The 14,823-nt window shown below is 36.9% G+C and overlaps 2 protein-coding genes across 3 annotated transcripts in view; one reads left to right on the top strand and one right to left on the bottom strand.

Moving 5' to 3' along the window:
* Positions 1–4,033, top strand: part of LOC122093901 — a gene marked incomplete at its 5' end in the record, with an annotated part of 4,918 nt that extends 885 nt beyond the window's left edge. The window contains 3 exons of the mRNA XM_042664449.1: positions 1,598–2,112; positions 2,235–2,296; positions 3,721–4,033. Coding sequence (XP_042520383.1) covers positions 1,598–2,112; positions 2,235–2,296; positions 3,721–3,795 — 652 coding nt within the window. The remainder of the gene's footprint in view (positions 1–1,597; positions 2,113–2,234; positions 2,297–3,720) is intronic.
* Positions 4,034–7,472: 3,439 nt separating this feature from the next.
* LOC122093938 (solanesyl diphosphate synthase 3, chloroplastic/mitochondrial) overlaps positions 7,473–14,823 on the bottom strand; it is a 31,376-nt gene continuing 24,025 nt past the window's right edge. For both annotated transcript variants that reach the window (XM_042664497.1, XM_042664498.1), the window contains exons 10-12: positions 10,904–10,993; positions 10,042–10,140; positions 7,473–8,031 (exon numbers count right to left, since the gene is read on the bottom strand). In XM_042664497.1, the coding sequence (XP_042520431.1) occupies positions 7,852–8,031; positions 10,042–10,140; positions 10,904–10,993 (369 nt within the window). In that variant the 3' untranslated portion in view covers positions 7,473–7,851. The remainder of the gene's footprint in view (positions 8,032–10,041; positions 10,141–10,903; positions 10,994–14,823) is intronic.

Below are 14,823 nucleotides of genomic sequence, written 5' to 3'. Positions count from 1 at the left end.
TTTTTGAGATGCATAATCATTTTGGATGACCTCAGATCCAAGGGCCCACACAGTGTAGATGGTCCCAATGGAAGTTAAACTCGAGACCTTAGGAACACATCCTTGCTAACCCTTTGGATTTTAATATTTAATACCAGTCATAGAAGAATTTAATTGTATGAGCAGGACAGTCTTTGCCATAGGTGATAATTGTGTTATTGACAATTGTTGTCCTCTCTTGTTAAACACTTTATTCCACATATAAATTCTACCAAAAAAACTAAAATAAAATCCACATATAAATACGAAAATTAAGTTAAAGCTCACCCACTCCCCCGCCCGCCCCCACCCCCCCGCCCCCCAAAAAAAAACGTCTTTGTATTGCAAGTGAATTAAATAATTTTTTATGTGCACACAATTTTCTTTAACTTTAAGATAAATGGAAAAAGTTGTTGAATAGTTGTATTGCCAGGCTTGGCAACCCATCTGATTTTTGCCTTGTGTTACATGATTTGGAAGTTCCAATTGTATGGATACGAAAGATACACGATTATCATTGTATCAAATTTGGTGATTTTTTTCCATTATATGGCACATTTGTATTGGATTATTCTTTCGGTATTTTCAATTGTTATCTTTTTATCATTAATATATTTAACTACACTTTGATCCTCTTTTTCTCCATAAATAATTTTTATAGGTAAATGGGGAATGATGGGACTTACTTGTGTATCAAATTTGAGCTTTAGATGAATTGCCGTATTGCAATATAAATAGGTCGTACTCCCAAACCTGGCAACACTCACACTTAACCATTGCTAACTCTTGAACCAAATGTAATGTCTTCACCCCCTCCCAAAAAAAAAAAAAAAAATGTAATATGCTAAAAGAAAAAACTATTTAAAAAAAAAAGTAGTAGAACATATAAAAAAAAATTATTATGAGGTTAGTATTTCAATGGAAGCATCAAATTTGAAAACGATACTCCAAATTTGAGAAATTAAGCCAAAAAAAAAAAAAACAAGTTTGGGAGCATCTTCCACACTCAAGGTTTTAGAGCAAAATATGGACATTGATATATATTGTCCTTATAGTTATATGGATCAATCCATCTCAGAGATATAACGGATTGGGATCTTTTCCAATGATTTTCCTTTTAATCAAACACAAACACGTTTGGGACTATGTGCCAATTACCTAGATTATTGGACTGCGTGTCTATGTCTGGAAGAGAAGAGATTGAAAGAAAAAAATCGTTGGAGGAGATCCAAATTCAAGCTAGTAATTTAATTTTTTATTTTTTGGGATGGATTGGAAAGAGATCTTGGCAACTTTGCTTGTAAAAATTTTGGGGACCCCACATGATATTGAATGGCCCGTAATATCCATTTGAAGTTTTTCCTTTTGACTGGACATTTTGGAACATCTGGTCCCTCCCCATCTTGAATTGGCTTCTTTAATTATAATCCGCCATTCCATATTCTTTGAGTGATACAAAAGGCCCCTTTAATTGTGAAGGTAGAAATCATCAAAATCATCAAAGGCGACAGTGAAAATTATTGTTCTGATCTAAATGAGATTTTTTGTATTTTATAATTTAATTCTTTTTTGGTTTCAGGCCGATCAATGTCCCATTTCGAAGGAATTCATCTTCAGTGACACCTGAAGAGCACCAGAAGAGTAATGGGATTTCAGCTATTCCAAATACCCAATTTACAAAGAAAATCTCCAACGAGAGCTTCAGAAGCACCTATTCTGGATTTTCAAGAAGAGTTCCATCACCAGAAACCGTTACTTGTGAACCCATTTCGTATCAAAGGACTAAGATGTTCGTAGATACTGTAGAAGACACTAGTGATTCTCCTCGTTCTGCAATCTCTTCAATCTGTAAAGAACCAGAAGGAAAATTATGTACAGTTCTAGACAAAGAGTTGGATGAACAAGAAGAAGAAGATGAGGTTATGAGCTCTTATGTTATTGAGATCAGTACTACTTCTGACAAGATGGAAGAGACAAATGGGATTGTTGATGAAGCCATTGCATGGGCTAGAGAGAAGTTTTTGGCACACAGCTTAGAGGAGTTGGATGGTGAAGATGATCAGAGAAACAGAGACGACTATGCAGAGAAGGAAGGTATGGCAACCACCACCATTAATTCATAAACAAGAACAAATTTCTATGATCTTTGTACTTTTGAGCTCCATAGATGATCTAAATGTGTACCCTTTTTTCCTTTTTCCTCAATAATTTTGCAGAAAGTCGAATCAAATTGGATCAAAGAATAATGGATCCAGCTGAACGAATGCAATTTCTTACAGTAAGTGTTTCCACTGTATTGGCCATCAATCCGAGCATTCCCACCCCCCAACAGAAAAAGATCCTCTCCAACAGCTGGGATGCCCAACCAGGCATTCGCCGGGCGGACCTGGAGGTGTGCGCGCATGTGTTGGGGGGCATGTCCAGGTCCTCCAACCACTGATGCTCGGTTGGGTGCCCAACCGATTGGAGAGCAGCTGGATCTCCAACAAACCCCGGGATAAGGATGTGAATTTGAAACCGAAATCGTTTATTGAAATCGGATCGTATCATTTACACCAAAACCGTGAAACCGTTTATTAAATGGTTCGGTTTTGATTTTAAAATAACGTGATTCAATTTTGATTTTAAAGTTTAAACTGTTAAACCGATTAACATATACGTAGTAAGTTTAAGTCATTCAATACTAAGTTCACATACATTTCAATAAAAAAAAAATTAAGTTTACATCAAATAACTATTAATTAAAGCATATAACAAAAAACAATTCACTCAATGTTACAATTTACATCCATTTCACTACAAATTTTAAAGGTAAAGAAGTTGTTTGGATAAAAAATTAGAAAACGTACGAAAACCGTTCAAAACCATTAAAACCGAAACCATTTCTATTCAAATGGTTATGTTTTGGTTTCACTTAAAAAATCTTGCAAGGACACAAATCGAACCATATATATCAAAATCGAACCGATTAACACCCTTAACTGGAGAGGAGTGTTATATGAAATTTTTTTATTGAAAAACTAGGTAGAAGTAAAGATTAACAAGATTGTTCCAACTATAATATAACATGGATGCATTGCCTATCCATTTTCTTATTACAAAAAGACTGAGATTGTTTAAGACAAAACTTAATCAAACATAATTGAAAATATCTCCCAAAGCCAAGGGTTCCTCTCCGGTTGAAGTAGCTGGTCCAGTACCATCAGCATTGATCCAGATTTCTATTCTTTGTCCTCCAATAGATATTGCACTATCGGCTCCTTGCTTGATTTATATTCAATAGCAACTCTTTAGTTTGTATCAAAGAAGCATAGTCACACTCAAAACACCAGACCACACCGTTTAACTAGGGGAATGGTAGTGATTGTCGAAACACAACCTTAAATCGATGCAAAAAAGAATGGGAAAACAAGAACAACCAATCACACAATGCAAAAAGGTTTGTGAGGTTCGGAAAAATTGTCCACGTCCTCAGTGAGATGAGATTCTGTTTCACTATTAATGGAGAATAGGGTTATCACGCTCGTCCTCACCCATCTCTTAACTTGTTTACAGAGAAAAAAAACATCGCTACAAATATATAGTGAAACCCTATATATTAAGACATTGTATCCCCTACAGTGATGAACTAGTAAATAGATGCTATTGATTTTGTTGGATGAAATGGATGTTGTTATACTTACTTTTGATCTTATATTACAGGCTTTTGAAGGACCTAAGAAATGGACAGTGGGAGAGGGAAAACAACAATCAAAAAAAGATGTAAGGTTCCTTTGATAATTCTACATGTGTGGGTTGGATTTTTGAGAGTAGTAGTATATATGAGTGTATGTTTGGATATGGCGGGAAAAAGTGTGTTTTTGAATTTTCATATGTAAAATTAATGGGTTTAATTTTTTGTGTTGCTTCAGGGTTTTGTATATTTATTGTTATTCCAACAGAACAAGTGAAGTGACCTATTTATCCCTTCAGGGTCACTATTTCAGTCCTCACAAAAATAGAGAGATGTTTTCAATTATGTTCTTACAATGAAATCCTGTTGAAATATTTTCCTTCATCCTGAGCTTATCATTTTCAGTAATCATATGATGTCCTAAGGCTATGTTTAGTTGTAAGGAGAATAAAAGGGAAAAGAAGTGAAAATTTCATACTTAAAAAATAAATATATGTAATCATTACCTATGTGACTTTAACGTTAACTTCAAATCATTCCATATTTGGTTATAAAATTTCACTTTACTTTGCATCCAAAATCCTTAGCTATTTTCACAAAAAAAAAAAAAAAAAAAAAAAAAAAAAAAAAAAAAAAACCTTTGACATACTTGATAATATGTAAAATAAAAATTACATGTAAAATATATCATTACTAAATATGATTAAAAAACTTAAGTAATTTACATAATCACGTGAGGTAATGATTACAAACATTTATTTTTAAAGTACGAAAATTTCATTTCCCTTCTCTTCCCTTCCCTTCCCTTCAAATTCCCATTGCCACCAAACGGACCCTAAGAGATTCTATGAGCTAATCTTTATGTGAGATTCAACACGAGTTTGATCATTGGTATGAAAAACATGGTGAGATTAAAGACTCGTGGTACGCTATTGCTTCTAACAAACTACCAGAATCCTCCCAAGTAATAAGGGCTCATCAAAGAGTATGGCTGTTTCTCTGACAAATTGCAACACTCAATCAAAAAATGCATAAGCAGGAAAGGCCCTGACCATCCTTCAGGTACCTCTACTTCTTTATACTACAAATTTGCAGGAATTACAATAAGGAAGAAAAGGGTGGAGAAAATCAATTCATGGCATGCAGTTCTTGTTTCAGTAATAGGGTGGTATTCAATCATGTTTACTCACCTGCTTTAATTGACATGTTCCGTGGTGCAAGGACTTTTTCGATCTCCCAAGACTTCTGTCTCTGCTAGTTGAGCATTCCATTGATCTGCAGCTTGTTTTTTGTTAGGAAGGATCTAACAATGGGAAGGAAGAAGAAACCCATGCTTGCTTGCAATATGAAGATCTAAAAATATGACATGAGAAGCATAGTCTAATATGTTCCCTCAGCTTAATGATGTCCATTGCTCACTCATCCTTGTGATTAGTATTGAACCTCTCGTGTTTAATAGAAGAAAAGATGAGCAATTGCGAAGATTTTGTAAGAATTGAGGGAGGATGACAAGCTTTGAGAATGCTACTGGATGAAAATCCTCTGTTTTTCTCATCCCTGTAGCTTGTTGAGTTGTGCAACTTTCCTCCTATTTCCATGTCTTTCACTTCTCTGTTTTTCCCTTCTTTTTTACATCTTTATCCTACTTGTTTGCATGGATCCTTATAGCCGACCCCATTAAGTTGGGATAAGGCTGAATTTTTTGTTGTTGTTTGTCAAGGCATTGCCTAGGCTAGGCAGTTTTGTCTGGATTGGCGCCTTTGCCTAGCTTTGCTGGTGTCTCATTACTTTTTGTCCCTCTTGAACGCTTTGGTTCATGTAGGTGCCGTGACAACTATGGTTTAGATGTTTTGAGCATATATGTGAGTAACAGAGTGGAAGAATGGGGAAAAATGATATCCAAATTAAATTTACTGGTTCTTAAAAGTGAACATTATTCTAGTTCATAGGTAAGTAGCATTGGAAAAAAATCCTCTGTTTTTCTCATTCCTGTTTTTCCTTGTTTTGCTACCTCCAGAACACGACACGTGGACAACTTTAAGACCAACGCACCGGATGTAATAATCCTCACCCAACCTTGACCGTTGATATATTAGCACGTGGAGAAACTTGGCTAAATGGGGTCAGCTACATGGATCATTGCCCTCCAATAGGTTCTATCCGAAGTTATATTTGGGACAAGACCTAGGCTATATTTGTCATTCTTCACAACTTCTCCTATGGTCATTTTAGGCTTGCCGCTATATCTTTTAGCTCCTTAAATCATAATCAGATCATTCCTATTTACTGGAGCATCCCCAGGTCTCCGTTGAATATGACCATATCACCGCAAACAACTTTCTTAGATCTTCTCATTAATCAGAGCAATTCCCAAATCAGATCTAATACAATCATTCCGTACTTTATCCTTCCTAATTTTTTCACATATCTATCGTAACATCGTCATTTCTACTATGCATAGCTCCCTATACGACACTTCTTTATCTCCCAACACTCCACTCCATATATCATAGTAGGCCAAACAATAGTTCTACAATACTTTCCTTTAAGCTTTAGAGAGATATGTCGATCACATAACACTTCACTTGCTTCTCTCCACTTCATCCATCCCACTTTAATTCTATGTGAAACGTTATCCTCTGTCACCATTTTTATTTATAGTTGGTCCTATATATCAAAAGCAGTCACTTTGCAGTCTCTCTCTCTCTCTTTAATTTTTACCATGCTATAGTATGACTAAAATTACACCTCATATACTCTATCTTCGATCTACAAATCAATCTTAAAGCCTCTTGTTTCTAAAGTTGATCTCCATACCTTTAACTTTAATTATTAATAATTTCTTTTGTCTCATCCACCAAAACAATATCATCAGGGAAGAACAAACACCACAGAACAACATCTTGGATGTGCTCAGTTAGTTCATCCATAATAAGTGCAAAGAAATATGTGTTTTAATGTCGATTCCTAATACAAATCAATCATTATTGATAAATCCTTGTCCTGACTTCCATCAGATCTCACACTAGTCACCACACGCTTATACATGTCCATAATTATATCTACATATTTATTTGATACTGTTGTTCACAAGAACATGTTGGATTAGATCTCAAAGGACTTTTGTCATGGGTTTTTTTCAGATCAATAAAAACCATATGAAAACCCTTCTTGCTAGCTCTATACACTTCCATAAGCAAAGATGTAATAAAATAACAAACAATTTTCCCTTTATAAGAAAAAAAGCACCCTAAGATGACTACATATTAGAAACCATGACGTTTACGGGCTCTCTTAAAGTGGTGCTTCACCATGTAGGTTGTTTAGCTGAAGCATCTTCCACCAAAGAAACGTAAAGAAGAGAGAACAATAACTCATCAATTGGAAAGGATAGATGCAAACCCTAGATCTCAAAACATAGCCTCATCTCGTGGCTCCAGATGCCCCAGATAGTGCCTAGCTATGTAAAGAATCTACCTTCTCATCTTTTGATTTTATATGAACAAGAAGGTATGCATCTCTTGAAAAGTGAAGGATGTTAGAATGTTAATGAGATATAACATGTAGGTTTAGCTGCCGCTGTGGAAGACTAATTTTTTCTAGCATAATATTATGAAAAGGTTGCCGCTCTAGTAGTCAGTTCGACCATAAGCAGTTAGGTGGTTGGAGTGGTTGGACCCCACGTGGCAGATCAGTTAACAGTCCCGACTTTATGTACAAGTAGGTCCCTTAGTACCTTGATTACCAGTGAAAATCAATCAAAGTTAGCCACGTAGCAATATACAGCTTTGAAAATTCATTACATTTAAAAATAAATGGATGTTTAAAGATACAAGGGAAAGATGCCAATACATGAGTACAAATGATTTGAGTTTCTCCGTGAAAATTGCCATGTGGCCAATCTAGACCATGCTCTTCCTATGTAATGGTTGGATTTGCAAAATCGTCCTTCCATGTGGCAGATTAGATGGTCAATGTAAGGGGTGGACTGACCACAAGAATTTACCTTATGAAAAATACAAATAGGAAAAAAAAAATTATTAATAATAATAGATGGCTGAAGACATTGAGATAACTCCGATGGCCCTTTGGACATTGATGGGGAAAAAATGGTTTGAGAATCATATAATACTTAAATCTACCAAGGAAGAATGTTGTCTTCACTTTGCTCTAGTTAGGACTATTTGTGTCAGATCCACAAGTGCCCGCCTGGATCTTTTTACATCCTCATCATCGCTCTCAGGAAGAGAATCAATTGCAGCCGCAGCACGGTTAGCATGCTCAGTAGCTAATTCTCTCGTTCTCTGTATTCCACGACTCTTCCCAAGATATTCAAGTGCCTGAGAATTTCGAAGGCAAACGCAAACCAAGAATGGAATCAGGGATATAAATTTAGTAGATAAAATCAGGAAACCTGAACCAAACCCCAAGGACAAATCAGTCAACTTACAATCCAAGCCCAACCCAGAAAATCAAATTTACCAAGAGCAAGACAACTAAAGTTGTTCTACCAAAGAAAAAAAAAAGACAACTAAAGTTGACTTAATCCTAATGCAAACTAGGTTTTTGCCAGACTGGTTTAGGCTAATATAAGAATAGCATTTTGGTCCATGATAAAATGCATAGAATATGAAATTGAATTCATGTTAATTTGAGCAAGCCGTTACTTCAAGCATGTCCCTTGGGACTTCCTTAAAATTGAAATAATTAGAATTCTCAACTCTTTACGACATTTAGGCGACGAAATATTTTCAGGAACAGGCCAATGATCTCCCCACCCCCCCCCCCCCAAAAAAAAAAAAAAAAAACCACCCCCAAGCAGAGCAATGCTCAAACCACTAAATCGAACCCTTTGATTATACTCTACGTCACATTATGAATAATCGTTAGGGTAAGTGATGCAGTTCAAAGAAGAAGTACTTATCACGTGGCAGTGTTCACAAGGACTTGGTGTGGGCCCCATGAAGCTAGCTTGCGTGGGAGATGGATTTAATTCCATGAAATGAGTTTCTTGGTGTTAGACAGATTTAAGTTTCTAATTTTGTTACTTTTTTATTTGGCATGTAATAGCAGTGGATCCTCCAAAAGGATTCCATCCTAGTTTCTATTTTATTTGCTGTCTATTTTATTATAAATAAAGATCAAAGGGCACAGCGGCCCACAGATTTCGACGTTCGAAAAACTCTATGCTCTACTTGAGTGTGTGCACTGTGGTGAATCAGTAAACAGTTCTTATGGTGAAGCAAAATCAACCCTTGGTGGTGAGTCCTAAGTTGGGCTGATGGTGAAGCCTTTCCCACGGGCCAGTGGTGGTGAAGCCCTGGCCATATCCTGCATTCATCTTCTTTCTTTTCTTCTTCCTCTTAGGCTGTGTTTGGTAACCAAGAGAGAAAAGAAAAGAAAGGAAAAATGAATCTAGAAAAGAGAAGAAAAGAAATGGTCAGAAAATAGAAAAAGTATGTGTTTGGGGCTACTATTAGAAGAGAAGAAAAGAAAAGCCTTTTGTATTTTCTTATGTTTCCTTGCGTTTATGACGAGATTTTTTTTTTTTTTGGGCTGCAAAAGAAAACTTCACCATTCCCAAGGTGAATTTTGAAATTCAAAAAAAGAATCTTCTCTTGGTTTAGGACATGCCAAGCGCAAGGAATCTTCTCAGTTTTGAAATTGTACTTTTTTTATTTTCTTCTCTTGGCTACCAAACACAGCCTTACTGTTCGGCAAAGATTCCAGCAAGCCTATATCTCCAACTGTGGCCTACCATGAGCGATTTATGACCTTAGTTTTTGTGCTTACTTATTACATATCATTGCTAGTATTCCTCACCTAATTTTCTGCATGTTTCCTTTTTCTGTCATTAATTCCTGTTTCACTCTATTCTGATTGCAGGAACTTGTCTTCAGTACTACCAATCCAGCCATTAGAAGCTGAGAGGCATCTCACCACCAGAGAGTGAGTTATTTCAGTTTTCTCTACTTGCTATTTCGCTGTTTTCTATAATTACTAATTTCTGTCCTTGTCCAATTCCATCATCCACCCGTTAGATCCCTTTAATTATTTTACCACTTAAGCACGCTCATAGGTTCTCTAAGATATCACAATTTCACCATCATCAGATTTATTTTTGAAAAAAGACTTCTAATTAATTAAAGTTTATACTGTGTTTTGGTTCACTGCTATCCTGTTTTCTGTAGGTTTGCTAGTATTGATTTATTTCAGCCTACCGTGCCACATCACAAGGCTTTTAGCAATATAGCATATAAAAGGAAGCATATAGATCCACCAAATCCAACAGCAATTAATGCATGCATTCTGAGTCATTCATACCAAAGCGGTGGAACATGGTAACTTACAAGGTCAACATCTGCAGGGTTTTCAAAACCCCGATCAACAACCGCCCGCATTTGAGGGAACTCTTCGATTGCAAACAATATTGGAGCAGTTACAATTCCCTGCAAAATGAGGAAATTTACAAGAAGAGCAATTACAAGAAGCACCCGTGGAAAATCATTGATGCAACTTTTGTCATATGTCATTATTTTATAGAAAAACTGCACAAGTCTTATCACTGTAGGACCATAGGACCAAAATTTATACGTAGCTAGGTAATGCTTAAGACAGTCAAGAAGTCCATAGCTGGAATAACCACCAAACTAAAGCCAGAAAAATAAAGCATCAACCATGTAAATGCAAGTAAGTAAAGGTATGCATATGAACAAAGAGAAAATCAAATGTACAAATAGAGGAAACCAACAGTCAAGGCCAATAAAACAAAAGCAATCTTTCAGTAGGTACAATTCAGTGTTTGATCCAAATTATCTATACCAGTAAAGGTCTTTCACTACATAACATAGCATTTAAGGAGAAATATATGAAAGTTAACCAGTAAATCCAAAATCCCTGGGGAAGGGATAAAATTATTCAAAAATACAAGGAGTCGATATGGAAGACAGAAAGTCCCAAGACAAATACATGCCTGCCTAAGCCAAGCACAAGCCCTCAAAATTTTGACATACACTTGGGTCATCTAAGGGATAAACACTGAGGATCATACAGTTGAATGAGCCAATGAGACTGCATGATAGTCTTCAAAGGAACTGAGCTTTCAGAGAAGATTTTACATTCATTAACCCTACAACTTAGTCAAGTTTCTCAGACTACCAGCAACTTCAAGCTCCAAATCAATGATTCAAGTGGAGGAGATAAAAAGATTACATGGCGAATATCAGATAAAGAACCCTTTCCAAGCGAAGCAGATGTGCCCGTGAAATCAAGAACATCATCCACCAACTGATATGCCAATCCCTGAAAGTTGATGAAATTCATTGTCAGACATATAAGACCATACACAAGTATAAAACTAGTTCTTCACATGGGAAACGAAAGAGGAGAAGACATTTTTATCTGAAATTGGAGCAGTTTGACATTTCTGATAGTTAATACAATATAAAGGCAAGAGTTCCTATTTGTGACATGTGGACTGTATGCATAAGTATAACAGTGGTGTTATAAGTGCCACAGTGTCAGTTCTCCATTTGGACCACCAACAAATGCCAGTTAATGATTCAAGCCCAGCCCCTAGATTGGCCCTATCATGAAAAGTGTATAACTCACTCACTCCAATGGACAATATTCAGGTTACCCATGGACAAGAAAAAAATAGTTCTATGATTTTCTTTTACCAGTGGTTCTGGCCTTGAAGCATAGTTCGAGATCTCAGATCTTGCCTCGCTTTAATCTCGTTTTTTGGCTTTGGCGAGTCAAGACCATAGGCGATACTGGAAAACGACAATATCTCGTACCAAGATTTCGGTTCATTTCTTGGTTTCGATTTGACTTGACTCGACCAAGTCACATGATGTTTTAAACCCCATTTTGATGAGAGTTCTTGCCTATCTCGCCCTAAAGTGAAGAAAAACCCCACAAGACTTGGTGTTTGGTGCTTCTTGCCAAATATTACCTCTACAATAGAGATTATCAACTTCAACACTTGGAGATTGAAGATTGACCTTTTGATATCCTTTGATTCCTTATACTTATTTAAGTTGTTTTACACTTTTCCTTGAATTATATGTGTTCTAAAAATCCTAGATATTGTGTTGGAATAGCCAAAGGTAGACCTACGCCATAGACTACCAACCTAGGGTCCAACATCAAAGTACCATTTTGGGTTTGATTTTTAAAAATCTGTTGTTTCCACTATGTTTAGAAGGCCTAAAATAGGCAAGATGGCAAATTTCAGGGGCTAACTTGGCCATATGGCCACCAAAACCCATCACCGAGTTCTCCCAAGTTGTCCTGTCCAAAAATACATGGCTTCACCAAGATCTCACCAGATCTTGGTTTTTGGCCTAGGTGAAACCATGGGAGAAACCGAGACCTCGAACCTTGACTTGAAGTAAATGCAATATGATAAAGGTGGCACAGCTATCAGCAGCATCCAAGTGTTATAGTGATGTTAAAGATGACAGCTATCCATTTGAACCACCCTAATTCCAGCCATCAACGATTATGATGATCATAGTTGTCATGGCATCGCCAAGGCGGCGATTTGGCATCCCGGCGGAAAAAGAAGTTCATGGTAGTGTTACGATTTACGTGACTTACAAATGGCGGTTGCCATTGGCTGATAGGCGTCGCCATGGCACCGCCACGGACACCAGGTCATGCCTGATTCACTAAGCGGTCGATTTTTTGTAAAATGCAGGGTGATTTTGATAGGACTATGTTGATTTTTGATGATTTGATGTTGCTTAATGTTGGTTTTATATATTATAGGGTATATATTGTAGGCTTGTAGCATGCTAAATAAATTTAGAGAATAGGGGAAATAAAAAAGTAGCATACTAAATAACTTTAGAAAATAGGGAAAATAAAAAATGACACATGGGTGATTTGACCGCCATGGCAATGCCATAATGGGCGATTCATCGCCAAATCGATTAGCCACCCCTCGACCGCCTTGGATTGATTTGACGCCGTGACAACTATGATGATGATTGATGAGAAAACCACCAGTTATTTGGCATTTCTCATATGTGCACTATGCACCAATCACTTGTTCATCCATTGTGATTTTGCAAGGAAAGACGGGAAATGTCCTTTTGACTCGAGTGCATTGGCCTTTCCTTGTTGACGCCAGCAACTTGTTGGCTTGACATCCCACAGCTTTCAGTAAAAAAGGCAAACCCTGATGAAGGTCTACAATACCAGGAGAAATGGGGACAGTATGAGAATAAAGGAAGAGGAATTTGAGTGACAAGCCAAGGATCATCAATGGGAAGGTTGAAATCATTATGTATATCAACACTAAAAGATCTCAGGGACTTTTCTTTTTCATTATATCTTTGAGTCTGAGGAAATCAGATGTACTTCCAAAATCAGTCACCATCTCTTCATAATGGGATCCTCCATCAACTTCCCCAAACTGAAGTTATAACCTGATAGAGGCTGGCATAGGGAGCATTTTCTGAAACCATCTAGAAGACATCATTCTTGGGTTCTCAGGTCTTATTGGTTTTGCAGATTCAATAGTAGCAGAATAAAAAGCCTAACGTACACGAAATTAAACACACACATCACTGGATATTCACACTTAAAAATATTAGGGAATTTTGGAAAGATAAAAGTAGAAGGAATTTGGCTTTTGTGGTTGGATGGATGAATCAAGGAGAATAATGAAGATACTTGTGTTTGATCAGGCAAGCCAGATCTCCCCTCCAATACAGAAACATCTCATTACGATTGTGGGCAAGATCTAGCAATTTAATGGCACGAACTTGCAAGGGAGGGTGCAGCTAGAGATTAGTTATGTATGGAGTATAATCCGAGGTCCCTTTTGGGATCACTATTGTGTGTTTTCTAGTATTAGTTTGATCCCTCTTAATGTTTTACATTTTGTAACTTTCAGCACTAAAGAAATTGATACTCGTCAAACAAAAATGGAGGGGGGGGGTGTCATCAAAGCACGAGCATCCTCTGTATTGGGCCCACTCCCAAAATTGGTGCAGATCCAAGGGAGTGGACTCTGTGTTAATGTAAAACTAGGTTGACAAAGTAAACAGGTCCCAGTTCGGCAGGAAACTCTCAGTAAACACACTAAAATCAACGCACAACAACAATATAATGACAGATCATATCAAAGGATGAAAACAGATCAAGGGTCAAGATATTGATCTCAGGATTATGGCTTTCTGGGATCAGATAAGGAACAGATATGAAAGGCTAGTTTAGATGATGAAATAGGTTAGTAACAATATGGAAAATATGTCTAAACACCAAAGAAATCAGAAGCAAATAGATCCATGCTATTGATTTCAGTCTCAGGTCTAAAAAATGGGTAACAGTCACTACAGGGCAGAATTCGGGAGATTTTCAATAACCCAAAATCAGATGGTCGGTGGTCCAATAGGGCTGAAATTTGGTCGAGTAGCACACTAGGGGAGGTGCATCTTCAATCCAAATTTGAGCCTAATCAGATCGCTGGTTTGTCTAGGAGGGAGAAGGCTTGAAAAACAAGAAATTCTGGAATTTCTGAGCAGAACTGTGAAATGACCAGATTCAGTTACCTGTGATGGATTGAGGTAGAAGTTGCAGGTCTTGAACACCTTGAACAGCAAAGAAAAAGAAGGTAATAAAGGGGAAAGGACCTCTCAGGCTTCCCACAGCAGAGGGTCAGCTGGATCAAACACCAACTCCACCAGCTTTGATCAAACACAAAAGCAATTCCCAGCAAGGAGAAGCAGCAGACATTGTTTAATTCTTCAAATTCTTGGCTTCTATGGAGCCTTGCATTATATTTATAGTGAAAATGGGAAGGGAATTACATCCTAACAGCAAGTTCCAAAAAAAGAAACCAAATATTCTCCTGGTACAATAGTTTCTAAAAACTAGAAAAAGGAAACTAACAATTAATAACTTGACTCACAAAACAAAGACTAACATAACTTAAATTGACTCGACTTGGTTCAACTAATGAAACGAACCAAAGCAACATAAAACAAAACAAACTACTAGTCTTGTATGCAATCATTATAACCCCAGTCTTAGACCCATAAAAGCGGCTCATTACACTCAAAACCAGATGAACTGAAGGCCCAACACATATACAAGTATACAACCCAACCCTAGACTTA

The sequence above is a fragment of the Macadamia integrifolia genome, chromosome 11, assembly GCF_013358625.1.
Source record: "Macadamia integrifolia cultivar HAES 741 chromosome 11, SCU_Mint_v3, whole genome shotgun sequence".
NCBI classification, from domain to species: domain Eukaryota; kingdom Viridiplantae; phylum Streptophyta; class Magnoliopsida; order Proteales; family Proteaceae; genus Macadamia; species Macadamia integrifolia.
Note: the sequence above shows the minus strand (reverse complement) of the source record. Positions and strands in the feature narration are given on the sequence as shown.